General features: G+C 29.3%; 2 protein-coding genes across 2 annotated transcripts in view; one reads left to right on the forward strand and one right to left on the reverse strand.

The window, feature by feature from the left end:
* Positions 1-491: 491 nt before the first annotated feature.
* Positions 492-3211, reverse strand: cni (protein cornichon). Its single transcript, XM_014417455.2, has 5 exons — positions 3022-3211; positions 2877-2945; positions 2684-2796; positions 901-1044; positions 492-669 (listed from the first exon to the last, which is right to left on the reverse strand). The coding sequence occupies exons 1-5, from the start codon at positions 3100-3102 to the stop codon at positions 642-644; spliced, it is 435 nt and encodes a 144-aa protein (XP_014272941.1). The 5' UTR covers positions 3103-3211; the 3' UTR covers positions 492-641.
* A 394-nt stretch (positions 3212-3605) lies between these two features.
* Positions 3606-18680, forward strand: part of plx (PTB_TBC1D1_like and TBC domain-containing protein plx) — a 142266-nt gene continuing 127191 nt past the window's right edge. Inside the window, exons 1-2 of the mRNA XM_014417451.2 lie at positions 3606-3856; positions 9007-9198. Of these exons, the coding sequence (XP_014272937.1) occupies positions 3743-3856; positions 9007-9198 (306 nt within the window). The 5' untranslated portion in view covers positions 3606-3742. The remainder of the gene's footprint in view (positions 3857-9006; positions 9199-18680) is intronic.

An 18680-nucleotide genomic window follows, 5' to 3' on the forward strand; every position in this document is an offset into this window, starting at 1 on the left:
AAAGATACGTATGTGTATTAGCATTAATTTCTTCGGTAAGATAATCTTTTATACAACCTTAATTTACAAAAATGTCATTTTAAAAAACACTAAATACAAATTTTTGAATCGCACCTAGTTTTAATATTTTACAACCATAGGTCGATAAAACAAACTATATTAGCATAAAAATATCAAGTAAATATTATAAACTCTTTGACATTATTTACTATGATTAAACCATAATTGGAAATTTATATATTTTGAATTTCACTTATATATTTTCTAACTTAAATAAAATATTGTTGAATGTAATACAAGGAAAATATTTTATCAGTTTCTTACTATGTCGACAAGATTTCATGAACAATCCTATTTCATTTTTTCGATAAAATTTATATAGTTAAACATGTACATATATACATACTCTCTAAATCAAAGGTCAGTATTATATCATGAAGAACATAATCAGCATTTTGTAACGCGCACATGTAATGAAAAAATTTAATTGAAAATGGCACACATACATCACTTGATATTAAGGCCAAGACACTTTACTTGAATACATACATATTTAAAAAAAAAAAATCGAAACAGTACAAAACATTAATATAAATTAATTAAAAAGCTTGAGTTTTTAGCAGCATTAGATGAACTGTAGTTTACGTTGAGATGAGAGAATGAATCATACTAAAAATAAAATCATGATGTTAGATAAGAAATATTAACATAAACAAGTAATAAATTATTTAATAATATTAAATTTTGATATTTTATACTTGTGTATTGTGTACTAAATCTAAATTTCTGATTATTATTTATTTAATTTTTTAATGAGAATACATAAAACTATATATCTCTCACAATTTAAGCTTAAGGTTTTTGAATAAATTCTATTAGTGTTGCAGTTAGCAAACTTACCCATAGAGGTAATAAAAAAATGAAAGCAAGTAGAAGGCTAGTTTCACCCAACCTTCTCTTTGACAGGTTGTCAACACATCCGCATTCATAATACTTGTAGGATCATAAAGGCCTGGTCCGGACATTACAGGCCTTGTTCGATATCTGTAAACAAGTAAAACGCAAAGTTAGACGTTATCAGTCGCAAAATTAGTATAAAAGAAATTTAATTTAACATAGAACATATCAATTTTTTGCAACAAAGAATTCATGGTGTTACAGAACTTTAATATTTATTTTAGGCCTGAAACAATTCAAAAAAGTGAGTAAATGAAGTGTCATACTGGGATTGCAAGCTCCCTTTGCTATCTCTTTTAATTCTTTAATAAAACTTACTCATTATATAACCTTTATACTCAATATCTGCATAAGACATGAAAATATTAGAGTATAAAATATCATTTTTTGCTTATTTACATTAAAACATTGTACTGAGTAATATTGTAAGAGATTGAATGACTTGTAGCTATGACTTCTGTTTTGACAAACACATACAATTTTTTATTTTTTTTTTAGTATTTTTCGAATAAAATTCCATAGATAAATGAAGTTATTGTTGTTAACTTATAATTAAATCATAATTCTGATATTTTAATAAATAAATAAGTAAGTGGAAACCAATAGACTAATAAGTGACTCATAATAAGAATAAATTAAAAACAATTAAAAGGTCAAATACATTAAAAAAATTTTCAATGTCATACATCAATATTTGGGAAAAGAATAGGATAATGAGGTGACTATAAAACTAAAATGGTGTGGAATAAAACAGCTGAATGAAAACAGAATATAAACAGATTTTTAAACAATTATATTTTGGCCACATTAAAAGGTTTTAAGATCTACCAGGAACTGGATCTGATACCAAGCAATAAGATTCTTAAGGCTGTGGTAGCTTGGTCATGTCACAAACATGGATGGTGAGTCAACAATTAAGAAACTACTATTTGTGACCAAAATATGTAGGTGGTGTCGAAGATGCAGTTGAGGCATTACCTTAGCAACCTCATGTTTGCAACACTACTGGTTCGATTATGGCCTAGATGGGTTGACTTTAATTTTTTTGCAATTCCATGAAATGAAAACTACCCAATCTTATGAAAATAGGTTTATTACTTTTGGTCAGAAATGGCCAGGTAGGGGGTTAAAAAAAAGTTTCTATGTACTAACAATTCAAAATAACAAATCAAAACATATCAGTAAGATATGGATAACATTCCATTTTTTTTTTTAAACTTCAAATCAGCAATAACAGTTGGAAAATGGGAATTTCTATTGTTTTTATTTCATGAAAACAGAGGGGTGATTCTTCACTTATTTGGAAAGTAAATTGTCCAAAAGTTCATCAAGTAGACTCCTTAAGGAAAGGAAAAATTATATATATATTTTTTCAAAATCAAACATGAACTATGATTAACCCCTTTTTTGGTAGGTTGTGTGGAAAATTTTATCAAGTAGTATTTAGTATAAATGACAGACATACCAAACTTTATAAACAGATATCATTTTTAAAAAAACAAATAAGGGCAAACAAATAAATAGAAAATGGTTTCACTGAAGAGAGATATTTCAATGCTGATGGTTCTGATTCAGGTCTTTGAAAAGTTAGGAAGATAGATGCATAATGAAGTCAACTGTAGATGGTGTAAAAGTTTAACATAGAATAATGTAATTTAATGTACAAAACTGCTATAAAGTAAACTGTATAGAAAGATTAAATATTCATATAATGCAAATAACATACCTGTTAACATGATAGGCGATAAGTGGCACATTTAAACATAAAGAAAGCCACTGCCCCGATAACAAGAACAAGAGGTTAAAAAACATATGAAGTATATATTCTGGTAAAACAAGCTGGAAAAGAAACAATGAGTCAATAAAAAGAAAAAAATGGCCTTATAATCCAAATTATTAAATACCCTCCAGTTACTTACTGGATTTAAACTGTTACATTGATCTATTGGGTTTTTATAATCAGTCTTTAGTTCATCAAATGCTATCACCTGAAATCAAGACTGGTTAAGCTCTGTATATAGATAAAAAAAAATAAATTAATCTAAAAACTAAATTAGAACCTACATGAAAAATAGAAAAGAAAATAAGAACAGCATCACTTATCAAAGCAACTATGTAGGCAAATGCAGGAAAAACGAACGCCATGATATTGTCAAATCTTTTGGTTAAAAAACAAATCAAATATTACAATTAGGATCAGGATTGAGTAAATAAGAACAAATTCATCCTTCAGTAGGGAGGTTCGATAACTGTTACATTCCAATCCCGAAAATGATTACAGATCATTTTTAACAGGATAACTGAAAATAGTTGATTGACCAAGGTTTATAAAAATTTGAAATAGTATATTAGTGCATTGATTTTCTAGCATAATATCACGCGAACAGCAATCTTTCTTGTTAGTAGTGATATGGGCTGAGTGGTGAAGTGATAAGCAAGAGGTTTTAACTGTACAACTTTTTCAAAAAATTCGTAGTTATAAATTACATTAGAAAACGTTAAGTGAAATTATAAACAATTTATTGACTTTATTGCGTAGATTCTATGCTACATTATTTTTTCTTTATTGGGAGCGGAGGCAACACTGAGCGCGGTTGTCCGTTACAAACCAAAGGCATTGGAGGTTTTAGTTTGTAGTCGGTCTCTGAAGTCTGTCTGTCACTGCCATGTTCTCTTGCGTGCGAGTTTTTTTTTTCAGTGATCGTTTTTGTATCTGTTTAGTTTGATTTGTGTTGTCACTCTGTTAACATACATTGTCAGAGACTTCAGTTTGGAATCATTCGTAATGACATCGTTTAAATTGTCTTATTTAGGTTTTGCAACCGTCGACAAGAGGTTGTCAAACCCAATGCTTCCATGGATAATCGCACAAATAAGAAGAGGTGGGAACAGTTACAAGGTAAATTCTTGTCACTGGATTTTAATTTGTTTATGACAAGTCATGAATATTTTTGTATTCATTATTGGTTTGCGATTTAATTAATTCATCTGTATTTATAGGTAAATTGGCGAGTATATTTTGAATTTTATTTTTATTGTTAAAGATATATAGCTAATCAAATCATAAGTAATCATGTATTGTTATCAATCGATTCTTAATATATTGATGTACTTGAGCATTATTTTGGTATAAAGTCAGTGTTTTAGGATTTTTAGTCAGTTACTAATACTTGGATGGTTCTCTAATCAAATCAATTATCATTACTGATTAGTTTACATCATATATTCTGCTTACTTTTCTTATATTCATCGATTTATTATGTCATGTTCATAGCAATTCGATTTAGTATATTTCAGCTTTTAAGAACTACGGTATTTTTTATTATTTCGACAGTTTATGACCAAGTGACGTATTTATTAAAACTCCCAGCTTTATAAATGTTTTTGATGAGATTTTACTTTCAGTATTTCGTGGTTTTTTACTCCAGACGTTCATAAAACAAAACAGAGAACTCCTACTCCCTGTTATAATAGGAATTCAGTTATTTTACCCTTAACTTTTGTTCTTGTTTTAATTCAAGTACAATATATTTAGATTTGAAACGTATTAAAAGATTATTTTTTAGATGAATATTGTTTTATGATCAATGTTCTTCCAAATAAATCTCTCATGATATTTTTATTATTCAACAGGTGTAGTAACCTGGGTTGAAAAAAATTTGGTTTCCTGTTTTAATTTTTAGTAGTAATTAAAGAAAGGTGTTTAAACATGCGTATAAACTGCATTTTAAAACTAAGATTTCATTTAATTATATGTAATACAATTTTAAACGAAATATTTAATTTACAAGATAACTATCATATTGGTTACGCGATTTAAGTGGAAATGTTAATTATTATATAATTTATTCAAGGTTTAATTTAATTATTTTTTTCAAACTATAAAATTCATATTATTTTTTGTGAAACTCCAAATAAATTACTTATAATAAACATTTAATAAAAATCATACCGTGACTTTTATTTTTCTGTTTAAAAGAGTTTTATAATTTTAGGAAGGGGTTCGGGTGGTGATTGAAAAAGGTACAAAACTGACCGAAAAAATATTTATTTGTAACCAAGATATAATAAAAAAATGCCGATAAATTGACAACCAATAATTTGGTTATTAATAAATTGTGTTTTTTTGACAGCCACCCGGATCATCTTCCTACAATCGTCACATACTGTCAACTTTATAATCTTCCAATTTTATAATATAAATTTTGAATTATGATCCTTTTTTTACGAAGCCAAACCTTAATATATATTTTTTTAGTAATTGTAAACATGAGTAAACGTCATGTTGGGTTTACATTTTATTTTATATGTATGAATTGAAATGAAAATATTTTGTGATTTTGCCTCCAAAATCCCTATTTTCTTATTGAGGATGGAAATAGTTGGTATCCCTGTTCTTCATAAATCAAGTGTTTTGAATAATGAAGTATTTACTTTCTTTTTTGTTCAACGCAACAAAATTGTGATGATAAAATTCTGCATTTTGATGAAGGGAATCCTAATAACAAACACGTTATACAATTGTATACCTGTATTTATAAGGATAAATATTCAGTTATGTTAGAAAATACAAGGGTATTTTCTAACATAACTGAAGGGCCAGGGAAAAAACAGGTTTGACTCTTTTTGTTTAATTTAGTTATTTGTATGGATCTGAATCCAAATCCATGTCTGAATATAAATGTAAATTCTTTCAGGGAGTTATAATCCAAAAAATAAATTCTTTAGAATTATCGAAAAATTAGTTTATTTTTTCGCATTGTAACTCCCTGGAAGATTGCAGATTTTGATTACAAATATATAGATACCAATAATTGGATTTAAAAAAAAAAAAAAAAAGAAGGAATTTAGGTGCCTGATTTTTTTTCTTTTACCCTTAACCTTCTTCATATGTTGCCATAATCTCTACTTGTAATATAGATGGAATGTATTTTTTTTTGTTCTCAAAAAGATTTTTGGAAAATTAAACTGTCAGTTACAGTTTTGAGACATAATATTGAACATATTAAAATTTTGTTTTAATAATTAAAAAAAATCAGATTAATATACCCCTTATCAATTGGGTGTCTTTCCTTAAGTGAATACCTTCTCAGACCTGCCGGACGAACAAGTGTTTTAGGACTAGCAACTAGGGGAAGGTAAATAATGGATGATCCTGTATCATGATACAAGTGACACCGATACTACTTTGTATCTGATATTCTTGTTGCCGATACAGAATTTAAAAAAAACCAAATTATTTGTAAGCTTCTGTTGTTCCTTGGCAAGCTTTTTGATTTCTCTGTACCTAAAAGGGTGTCCCGGCTCTAATGTTCTATAAGTTGACGTGTATGCAGTTGCATTGGTAAGACCCTACATCTGGTAAGCGGGCGTAGTAAGCAGTTCCTAACAGTTCCACAATCAGATCTGTTCCACGGGACTCAACCCATCCTTGATATATTAGCTAAAACATTATTGTTTTTATTAGAAATTAATTCAATTTTATTATTATCCTAATGCTTCTTTTCTCTCTCTCTATCTCTAATACTATGTTGATCCTATTTTTCTTATCTTTTAAACTATTACGGTTCAGAAATATTTAAGTGTTTCTAATTTACATAATGCCTGTATTAGCTAATTAACTCAGGTTACAGTTGATATGATGTATCAACTCCGGCGCGAGTAGCAGAATACAAGCCCAAGGTCAGTAGCACCTGTATCAATACGGGTATTGGTATCAGGTCCATTTTGCCTGTATCAATACGGGTATTGGTATCAGGTCCATTTTGCCTGTATCAATACGGGTATTGGTATCAGGTCCATTTTGCCTGTATCAATACGGTTATTAGTATCAGGTCCATTTTGCCTGTATCAATACGGTTATTAGTATCAGGTCCATTTTGCCTGTATCAATACGGTTATTAGTATCAGGTCCATTTTGCCTGTATCAATTCCTTGTTTCCAATACTTTTCTGTTTTTCATATAAAAAATTTGATTCATACAACCTTACCCATCTCTACTAGCAACTTGAATCATGAGTTTCTGAACTGTTTAATATTTCGAGCAGAACTCAGGTCAGGATTCACCTGCTATACTTAGCCTGTTACTGTTCATTTCTCAGTGGTCTAGGGGAAAAAACCTAATATAGAAGGTTGGCAAGAAAGTAATTTCAGTTTGTACAAATAGCTTAATGCTTCTTTCGTTGTTTTCTCACTGTCAAAAATTATTTGAAATTTTGTAGTAGATGCATTTATATTGTCATATTAACAAATTCTGTGTAATTTTATTTACAGCTGTCAGTTTATGGTAAATTTTAACATAGAGTACAAAAATAAGTATTTTCGGCACATTTTACTTTCTTGTTTACTTATATGCAATATACGATATATTGGATCTTGGTTGAGGAGTGATGTCTCATACCCTTTATAGCCCCGACCTTGTACGATCGGATCATCCTATTTTGTACTTTACAAAATGTTTTTAATGATAAAAATATAATTAATAACGATGACCTCAAATCGCACTTGGTTGAGTTTTTTGGTGAAGAGGACTTTAAATTCTATAAGTGCAGGATCATTAAGTTACCTGAAAGATGGCTTAAGATCGTCGGATAGGAGGCAAATTATTGGACTGAATGAAGTTATTTTTTGTATAGAAAAATTGAGTTTTATTTAAAAAAGAGAAAAAGAAATTACTTGCCAACCGGGTTTATCGGAAGACTGCTGTAAAACCACATTTAAAAAAAATTTCTTCTGGTTTTTTAAAGCATAACATAGTATTGATAAGATTAACAAATCATTTGTTGGTATTTACTACAATTAATATTTTCTTAAAAGAAATTCAAAAAGTGAATAAAGGTCATATGTTTATATAAAGGTGTTTCTCAAGTTTGTATGCTTGAACCGTACTGATTGTTACCAGTTCTCCAGGTAGGGCTGGAAATCAGCTGGTTTTTATTTTAAGTATCAAAACCTTCGCCGGTGTGTACGTTTTATATTCATGTTATTTATCATTTATATTATATGAAAAAAAATTTCCTTATCTATTTACGGAAACAAACATTCGAGTTTTTTTTTAATTTCTGGAAAATCTATGCCTCGTTAAGATAGGTATAGATATTAACGGATGGAAGTGTTATATTACGTTTTAGGAAAAATATAGAATTTTATATAATGCAAAATTTCGTTTGAGACAGATTTATTTAGTAGTTATTAAAATAATATCCGTTTGGTCTCATCACTTTTTTATTATTTTAGCATTCCAACGTTTCGGCATCCCGGCCATTTTCAATGATCTATCAATTAAAAAAAATTCATTAAGAATTAATTATAAAAAAAAAATATGAAGAACATGGTTAGGGTTGTGGCCAAAAAGAACAAAAATAGTTAACACTATTTATTTCCGACGTTTCGCCCCACTTTTTAGTGCTTTATCAGAGCTGTTCAAGTTTGAAAAGTCTGTAAAGCTATCTCATCTTGGTTTTCTATTTTCGTTCTTTTTGAAAACAAGCAATTATCAACGTAATTGGCGGCCATGTTGCCCTGGTCAAATTATTTATCACCAGACATTAACACTTTAACTGGTTTATAATGCTATAAAATAGCCTGCACTTATGTTGATAAGCTATGTTTTTGGCTATGATAGTGTAATAAGGTAGGAAATGTAGTATTTCATGTTTTTAAAAATTGATTTATAATGAATAACTGTGTTTAAACTTTTTTTATTGTAAGATCCTTGAAAATGGCCGGAATGGCCGAAACGCTGGAGTGTTAAAATAATAAAAAAGTGTCCAGAGGATACCAAATGGATTTTTTGCTATAACTAGTATAGAATTTTAGTTTGGAATTATATTTTAAATACTCCTTTCTCCAAAGAACCTGGTTTAAATTTTCTAAACCTTAAATAGTGATATTTCTTAGAAGTTTAAAATCAAGTTTTACATTCCTAAGTATCTTTAAAAAAATCATTAAATCTAATTTTTTGTTGATTAAAATGTTTGTGACGTGAAACATCCATCCATCCACTCGTGTCTTCAAATATATCCACTCATTAATTTTCTTACTCCACAGGTTACCGCAACCCTGGAGAAGTGCTGCCTCGAAATACGGGGCTTGGAAAAGAAGCTGTCCCACCAGCTGAGCCTCGTGGCCAGGCTCGGGGTTTATCCAGAAGCTGAAGGAGGCTACCTCATCTACGCCATACGGGATAGGGAGCAACCTCTTCTCTACTGCCACCTCCTCTGGTCTGCAGACATACATGATGTAAGTTTTCTATAGAATTAAAAATATTACAGTGAGTTTTGTCAGGATTTATCAGTTCGCAGTTTTGAGGTTATAATTTCCCTTGGATATTAAATATGATAAAAAATAAGACCACTGTCTGGAAAGACTTTGGACTTTGTTCATGAACGTTCCTAAGGAATACCTTGCTAAAGTGTTCCTTTAAATTCACACCCTTTACTTCTATTAACGAAATTTTCGTTATTTATCAGAATTCCTTATAAACCATTTCCCTCATGGTTAAAGAAGGCGTAAATGGCCGTCAATAAGATTATAATTCTGGTGAATAAAGATAAAGGTGTCAATTTAAAGGGAACCTTAATTAAGGTTTTTCTTAGAAACGTCCATACGTGATAGTAACTCTTCGTATTTAATATACATAGAGCCACTTACTTTTCCATTAGTTATATTCTTTCATTCATATTTAATGTTGTAAAACTTGAAAACTAATTCTGTTCTTTTATTAGCGCCTCTAAAGGTTGTCGATACATTCGGGTTTAACCTATAGCTATTAAGGTGTGATGTGAAATATGGGCATTCCTGAAAGATATGGCTAATTGTTACTACTATTCTATACTAATATTGTTACTACTAAACGATACTAACATTTCAGTGCTGTCTGTTTTGCGATAAGGTTAAGAATAGTTAACATTTTTCAAATGACAATTCTGTTTTTATGGGTATATACCAGTGATTATTGTTAATAAGTTAGTTGATTGCCTTTTAACTATTAATTAGATCCATATCGTCCAAGTATGAAGATCATGAAACATGACAATACAACAGCGATTTAAAAAAAAAAACTAAGGTTTTCCTTAGAAACGCCTATAAATAGTAGTCCTTCGTATTTATTACATATACACAGTGACAGTTAATGTTCATTTGCTCTTTTGTTCATATTTAAAGGCGTTTTAAAGTTTTAAAAAAACATTGGAATAACCCCGCCTGTCCTTAGAAACGGAATATTACTGGGTATCAACTTAAACTCATTGGTGGGTGGTTAGTGAGGGTATCTTTGTGTAATGAATGATAATAATATTTATTATGTATAATATAATGGTAATACATAATGAAACTTGGTATAGTACGAACTATACTTGAGAAATATTTTTTTTAAAAAATACAATGATATACTATTAGGTTTATGAATATATTATTGGAATAAGTTTCAAGATTTATGACAGGTTATGATGTTACCTCAATTCAAGAAATTCAATTCATCTTTAGAAGAAAACAGAAATTCGTATTTCTGCAGCAAAAGAAACTGGTAATTTGTATTACAAATAAAAACCATGATGGATTAGTTTATAATTTTTTTAAATTATAACATTCTATGCAGACTAGGAAATCTTCTTTGTTTTTTTCTAAAGTATTATGTGTGATGATAAATATGTAAGTAATTTTTAATACGCATTATGTGTTTCAGCTTAATTTATTGAATAAATAACAAATTAATTACTTACATTTATTATAGAAATTAAAAGTAAATATTTTAATTGAAAATCATGGAATTGGTATGAAGTATTAATTTCTTTTTTGGAAGAATTGTGCCTATGAATTTAGGATTTTAAAAAAATAAATAAAAATTACGTAAAGTTTATAATTCATTTACAGTTGACTGATAACTATTTTCTATTGATATTATTACTAATAAATAAAAGAAACTACAATTTTTCAGTAGATTATGTGAATTTAGCTAAGACATAAATCCAAGAAATTAAAAAAAAAATAATGCAAGAAAGTGAAAAAGTGTAGTTGGATTTAGATATCAGTTCCTTATCTGGAGGTGATTTTCCAAAGACGTCAGTGACTATTAGGTGATTACAAGCTTTATTTTAATGCTTAAACCTATTTTATAATCGTACGTTTGAGTTATGAATACATTTATTTAAATTTAACTGCGCCGTTCCTTTTTTTATTATCTGTTAAATGCGATTATTTGTTGTAAAAAAAATTATTTATAATTTATAAATTTTAAAATTTATATTCCTTAAAGCTCATGAATTTTTTTAAAAATATTATTATTTGTATAATCTTTTCAATTTCTTGAGACTGGTATTTATTTTTAAAATAAATCAATTGATATCCATGTTAAGTCTCGACACTCTTTATGATATCATCAACAGTCTAACGTTTCGGCCAATTCGTCCATCCTCAAGGACAATATAACAATTAACAGCTTATTATACATTCATTGTAACAATTTTAACAACATTATTATTAATAATATACCTTAAATATAAATTTACACCTCACATCCAATATTTAAAAACTTTTGCAGGCTATTCTGCCCAGGTCATTAATTACAAGTCGGATTACCCTATGAAACAATAAATTATTAGGGAATCATATTAATTATTAATAAGCTTATGTCTAGTTATCTATTATGTCACAATTTCATTAATTTTTAAAAGTTTTAATTTTAACTCAACTCAACACTATCAACTATCATATAAACAAATTATTTTTAACCTTCCATACACTCAGGTCAGGCTTTTAAATAATTTATTTCAAGTTGAATTTTGGACGAAATTTGTATTTATTTTATTATTAAAATTAATTTTAAACAGTAACCCAGGTATCTTACCCATATTTTTTGATTTTAATCAGACAAAAAATAAACATATCCATAGTGTGCGTAAATAAAAACGAATTCTTAGTGATTTTTCGTATTTTTGGATAAAGTAGTTCCTGATTAATTATTGAAAGGCAAAGGTGTTTTATCCAGAAAGGTGATTTAAAATTAGGTATTTTCTTATACGTTCTACGAAAAGAACTAGTTTTCTTTTCGTATAACGTATAAGAAAATAATACAAAATATTTTTTTACTTAAAAGAACTCAAAATGAATTTTTTATATCTTGAGAACAGGTGCCATTTTCTATTCCTACCCAACTATGGTTGGCAGAGTCGTCAATTTTGATTCTTAACATCAGTTGTTAACCATCAGGTTGTTTTCATCAAAGTAATAAAAAATTAGGGTGAAATATTTGTTTGTTTTTTCTCCTATTGGACTCTAGGATTTTTGGGACTCTGGTTAACGAAACAATAATAATAATAAAGGCTTATCGAACCCGAAGGTTCGATGCCGATACCACCAAACGCTCTTTGCATACATCCTTCCAGTGATCCCCCTCCAAACCCAATTCCACTAAATCTGTTTTAACACAATCCTCCCATCTACGTTTCGGTCTACCCCTCGGACGTTTACCCGTTGGTTCAGTGTTAATTACCATTTTAGGGATCCGCTCTTTACTAAGTCCTACAACCTTACACGCCCATCTTATACGCCGTAATGCTATAACTTGAATTATAATTACCGGGTGTAGGTCCCTTAACTCAGCTTTGTGTAATCTTCTAAATTCTCTCGTTGATTTATCCTTTTTCGGTCCGAATATTTTGCGTAATACTTTATTTTCGAAAACCCTAAGACGCTGTTCATCCCTTAGCGTAAGAGGCCACGCCTCACATTCATAAAGAACGGTGGGAAGGATAATAGTTTTGTAAATTCTAATTTTTAAGTTTTTCGATAGGAGGCGCGAGCTAAGCAGTTTTGATATTGAAAAATAACAAGCATTTCCTGCCTTCAACCTAGCTTTTATTTCCTCATCAATTTCGTTTTTTTAGTAACCATAGAACCTAAATACTTAAACTTATTTACCTGTTCAAACGTATCCTCCCATATATATATATCAACGAAATTGCTCGCATTTCTACTGTTAACCATATATTTTGTTTTTTCCGTATTTATTTCAAGACCTAGTTCCTTGCTGGAGTTTATTAGCATGGTTGTATTTAGTTCTATAGTTCCTTTGTCATCACACAATAATACCAAATCATCTGAATACTCAAGCACCGGTATTTTACCACCCAACAACATAGATATATAACAACATAGATAACATAACATAACAATATAGATGATTGCATCGTTATGAATTTCAGTTGGACTATTTTTAAGAATGAAATTTGATATTGTGAGATCCTCGTAGGACCTTCGGTTTATATTACATACTTATAACGGTATACCCCTCATGATCGTCATCAATGGTTGTCCGCTACAACGCCCTCATTGTATTCTAATTAATGTACTGAATTCACTGATTCCAAAAAAGACTTTCAAAGAAAGTATTTTTGTCACTTCACAATTTCCTATTTTTTTATCACTATCACCTTCCAAATCTTCTTAACAGTTGATGAGACTTTTAGGGTTAGTAACAGTTAATAACGCAATAATAAATATGGCAACGCGCCTGAGGTTGCGAGTTCGAGCCCGGCCCCATCCGGGATTTTTATGAGCATAAAACTATACAAACCTCACTCACAGCCTCCTCCCGGACATTTGTGACGCCCGCCGTTAGCCAATGGGTGGCACTCACAAAAAATAGGTGTGGGAGTTACGAACCAATGCTACGAAAAAACCACGTCAAGAAACGCGAGGACTTAGATCCCCATGTTCTGTCGCCTATATAATAATAATAATAACAGTTAATTTAGTTAAGTGGAAAAAATATTTGCTAAAAAACGTCCCGAGCGGGATATACGCGGTGAAATTAAAATCCTGATAACAAAATTATAGTTTTTGTTTTCAATAATGAGTGCCATTAATATTCTACCAAGAAATTTTATTTTTCTTGATAAATTAAAAAAAAAAAAATCCGTTGTAAAATATCCACTGCACCTATTGCCTATTGAGGATTTTCTCCGAGACTTCTGGGCAGTTTTTGTTCACTTCAGATTTGGCATTAAAGTCACCTGTCACAGGATGATTATTGGAATTCTTCATAGCCATCCGCCATTATCTTCCAAAATGGCGACCGATTATAGATTTCATTCGCCCACATCTCGGCCATTTAAGAAGATAAAGAAAATATACAAATTGTTCAGGAATGCGAAAATAATATTTAAAGAGAGTAGTATTAGTAATATTAGTTTATTCTCTCAAAATATGAGGTTTCACATTTACAAGATAGGTAGAATCTAAAAAAAAGAAACATAATCCAAATATTTTTAGGAGGAGAATGAGCAAAGAGGGTTTCGGATCCTATAAATTCGAATAGGTTTCGGGTCCTATAAATTCGAATAGGTTTCGGATCCTATAAATTCGAATTGGTTTCAGTATCTGCTCTCTTAGGTTTACAAAAAACCAGTGATGACCGAATGAATGTAGTAGTCATAAGCAAAGGAATTAGGTTTCCAGCCATTGTTAGAATTTGAATATATTTAAACAATTATAAATAAATTTATCTATTGCATAAATTGGCCTAATAGAGTTTAATTTGTGGTTTTTGATATTTTTTAAATTTACTATACTATTCAAGTTTGAAGTTGATACGTTAAGGGTATTTAACTATGAAAGATACAGTGATTCAAAACTGGAATTAATTGTGCCGAATTAACAAAAAAATGTGTGTAATTAAAGAAAACGGAGTTCATTTTCAATTTCAGATTAATTGATAAATGTAAATAATAAAATAATATAATAATGTTTTAATAAGGTATAAAGATAGATGTGATTTTTTTGCGTAAAGTTACATCTTAAATAAATTTGTTTTATAAAAAAAAATTTTTTTAATTTTATTGTGAAATAATGGAATATGCTTCTTGCACCATTATTATAATTATTATTCATATAATTTTTAATATTATATTTGCAAAGCATTGGAAATGAGATGTTTATTTTATTTATATACTTTTTGAAAATATATATTATAACAATATATTTCAAGAAATATAAGACAAGATGATGATTAAGGGAGTTCAATATGTACTTTCACCTTGTCCCGACTTTCTTCCTTTGGGTTATCAAAAATCTGAGTTTTGAAGTACATTTCGAGGTATAATGACTTATATAACTAATAATGAAATAGGTGGGTATAAAAATACTAAACTTGACAATTTGTACTCTTTAAATCTGGGGAGGCACTTAATACAATAAAGTTTTTTACTGGAGTTGGTAAAAAAAAAGTGCATTTTTTTTTAGGTATTGAGCATTAAAAAATAACACAGCTTTGAAGTGGTGGAGAAGATAATCTCGTCTGCTCCGAAAAAAATTGCACAAAGGGTATTTATAATCAGGTCAACTTTTTTTTAGTTCGATCTATACCTGTGAAAGCCGTTGCCAATCCCAAGTTCCTTTGAAGTGGTGTGGGCAAAAATAAAATAAACTTTAGGTCACTCAAACTAATTAAAACGTTCTGTGAATGGATTTTTTAATTTTTTGTATGAAAATTAATTGGATACATACAAAACCTAGAAACATTCTACCAAATATAGAGATTTTTATCTCTACTGTTTAAAATCAAACTGGTTTACGAAATATTTGTATACAACATGTTTTCACTTATCTAAACTGCAATATGGAAATGGAGTACTTTATTTATACGACATATTGCAATTTTACAAAAATAAATATTGTCATTGCATATATCTGTGAACTATCCATTTCTAGTAATGTTAGACAATGAAAGCGGTTGTGTTAAGTTTTCTAAAGAAGAGAAGGGCGAAGGCTGTACAAATTAATGCTCATTAATCTTATGCCCTGGCACGATCTCGTCCAACGCAGCTTCGCATTTGTTCCCGCTACGGTCAGTTAATATAGTATTAATCATACTTTCAAATGACAGTTATTTTAATTTTTTTTTTATAATTAAGACAAGTGCCTTTTGTGGCAATAGTATAGCAGATTTTTTAAAAATATTTATTATCATTTTACAGTTTGAGGGGGACCGAAACTACTTTTCCTTAAAGTGAGGCATAAAAAATTGGACACTTGTTCATCTTTGTAAATATTGGATTTTTCATCTTGATTCTGTTAGTATGCAGGGTTGGCTGTTATTAAAGCAATCAAGAGTAATCAAATCTTAAGAGGTTATCGAATTTTTTTTTACAATAAGTTGATGCTATATAGAGCTCATTTGTGGATTTAGTAGTAATATTGTTGTATATATTATACTGTTTTAAATACCAATAAATAAATTTAAAACAAGTATACAAGTGGTACGAGTATATTGTTAATAACATAACATCCCAATGAATCTCTACAAAGTTGGGCTAAAGCTCGGCAAATAAATAGTTTTTTTTGTTTTCTTGTGGCCTTGTGACTTCTTTTACATTGGTTTTGTGCAATATGGGAAAATTAAAAGTCAGGAATATCACCTGAATCAATAGACGTTTCGAAAAATGAAAGTTTCGACCGATTTTTAACTCAAGAAGTAACACATCAACTTATTGTCGTCAATTTTTATTTCTTTATTAAAGTAATATAAGTTTATTTTTTTTTTTTACTGAATTTAATAAAATTTTCAAGAATAAAACCAATGTATATGTATTCTATTTTATACCAGATCGGCCTGGTGGGCCTTATATGGTTGATATAACCGTTATATTATATATATTTTTTTAACAGTTGATTAGGGGGGGGTATAGTCTCGTACAAAAGACACCCCTAACTATATGCAATGTTTTTATTAAAATAAGAAAAAAATAATAAAATCAATAGATAAGAATAATGCTTTTTAATAAAAGAGGAAAGTAAAATTAAGAACAAAAAATAATGATATTGGTACACTTAAATAAAACAAACAATTGGCCTCTAATGGTAAAAAGAAACAAGTTAATTTGAAAAAGGGATGAGAGAAGAAAATAGAAAAAAAAAATAATAATGAATAAATAAAATGAGTAATAATAAAAAGTAAAATAAAGGTAGTGTGACTATGAATTAATTTTATATTTATTAAAATTTATAAAAGAATGTCCTGCAGCAGTCTGGACTTCAGTCTTCGGGTTGAGGTTGATTTTCCCAGGTTGTAGGTCACTGCTCCTTTAACTGTCGGCAACTGGGAGTGGAACTTCATGAACCGTTTTTTGATATAATCCTCTATTGACTCCGTATGTAATTCGCGATGCAATTGGATATTTCTTATGAACCAAGGAGCATTAACTGCGATTTATAGGACTTTATTTTGAAAGATTTTGAAGGATTATAGTTTTTTCCTTTTCGTGAAGGATGCCGCTCCCCAGACTTCACAGCCGTACATCAGCAGTGGCCTGAGAATTGTTTTAAATATAAGGACAGTTGTTTCTGGTTTTAGTTTGGAATTTCAACCAATGTAATTATTTTTTTAATTAATATTTTCAAAATTCGATGTCTGTATTTATCTATCACAGTGTTGCATACTTAATAGCCCACTTGAGAAGTGGTAGTTCCGCATTGCTTCTCTTGAACTCCTTGACACAGCTATTAAAGGCCGCAGACGTTTTGCGGGAACTATGTAAACTAAATTAGCATTTATGATTATCTATGTGAGCTTATTTTCCAATAATAAATATATTAATGGAAAAGTTGCTACTATTTAATAGTGATCAAAACATTTCGAAAGAACAAAAGTCGGTAATTAAGAAACATTGACAATCTTTTTATGAAAACTAACGATAACATTTTTCTGTTTTCTTTATTTATTTATTGATATTTACAATTGTGAAATTAGTGTTACAATGACTTGATAAAGACTTGTGTAAAAACAACCTGTTAGTACCTCACCGAGACAAGATTTTAAAATTATAAAATAGATTTTTAAATACTGTATACACGGAAGAAATCTGTTTTCTTGGAAGTCTTGGCTGGAGATGGAACGATTTCTTGTTCCCTGATGGCATGGCAAACAGCTGTTCTTCGAAAATACAACTGAGGACATTCTGGTCATACAGGAGACACTGGCAGGATGTGATCTAACACCAACCGACTTCTGATGGCGTGTAACGACCCCCATGGAATAGCTAATTCTCTTTTGAGATCACCCGCCAATCGGAAATAGCAGTAATGGCCTCTCTTCCATCAAGTAAATTTAATCGACGATAAAATAAAATTATTATGAAAAAAAATAAAATGTCTGAAGAGATAATTTAGTTTTAAATATTAATATGAGTTTTAAATTTGAATGAATAATATTCAATATGTATTTAGTTTTTAATATGAATATGAGTTATCAATATATCGAATTTTCAATTTAGTTTACAGCATGAAAGTTTCGACCCTTCATCTCTTCCTGGGTGACTAGAGATTATATTATTTTATCATTATGTTATTTTATTTTATTTATTTTTTTTATACACATAGTTTGATTATGTTCATTTTGTTTATTCTTCTGTTTGTATATATTTTAAGAGAGATTGTTTTTTATTCATTTATTTTATTTAAGTATGTATGAGATCATTCATCACTATTACCTATTGCCCACAACTGTGTGGCAGATTGTAATATCTATCAATAAATAAAAAGTATTGAAAAAAAAACCGTGCCCATGTAGGCCTCATATTTCCGTGACAACGTATACTCTATGCTAATATTACATGATTTATAAGACGTTGTCACGTCAAAAATAAAAGTTTATATAAGTAAAATGTTTAAATGGTTACTATAGTTATCCAATAATGTTTTGTATTAAATGTAAACAAAACAATCTA

This window comes from Halyomorpha halys, unplaced genomic scaffold (assembly GCF_000696795.3).
Source record: "Halyomorpha halys isolate HHAL.00 unplaced genomic scaffold, Hhal_1.1 Scaffold157.1, whole genome shotgun sequence".
NCBI classification, from domain to species: Eukaryota; Metazoa; Arthropoda; class Insecta; order Hemiptera; family Pentatomidae; genus Halyomorpha; species Halyomorpha halys.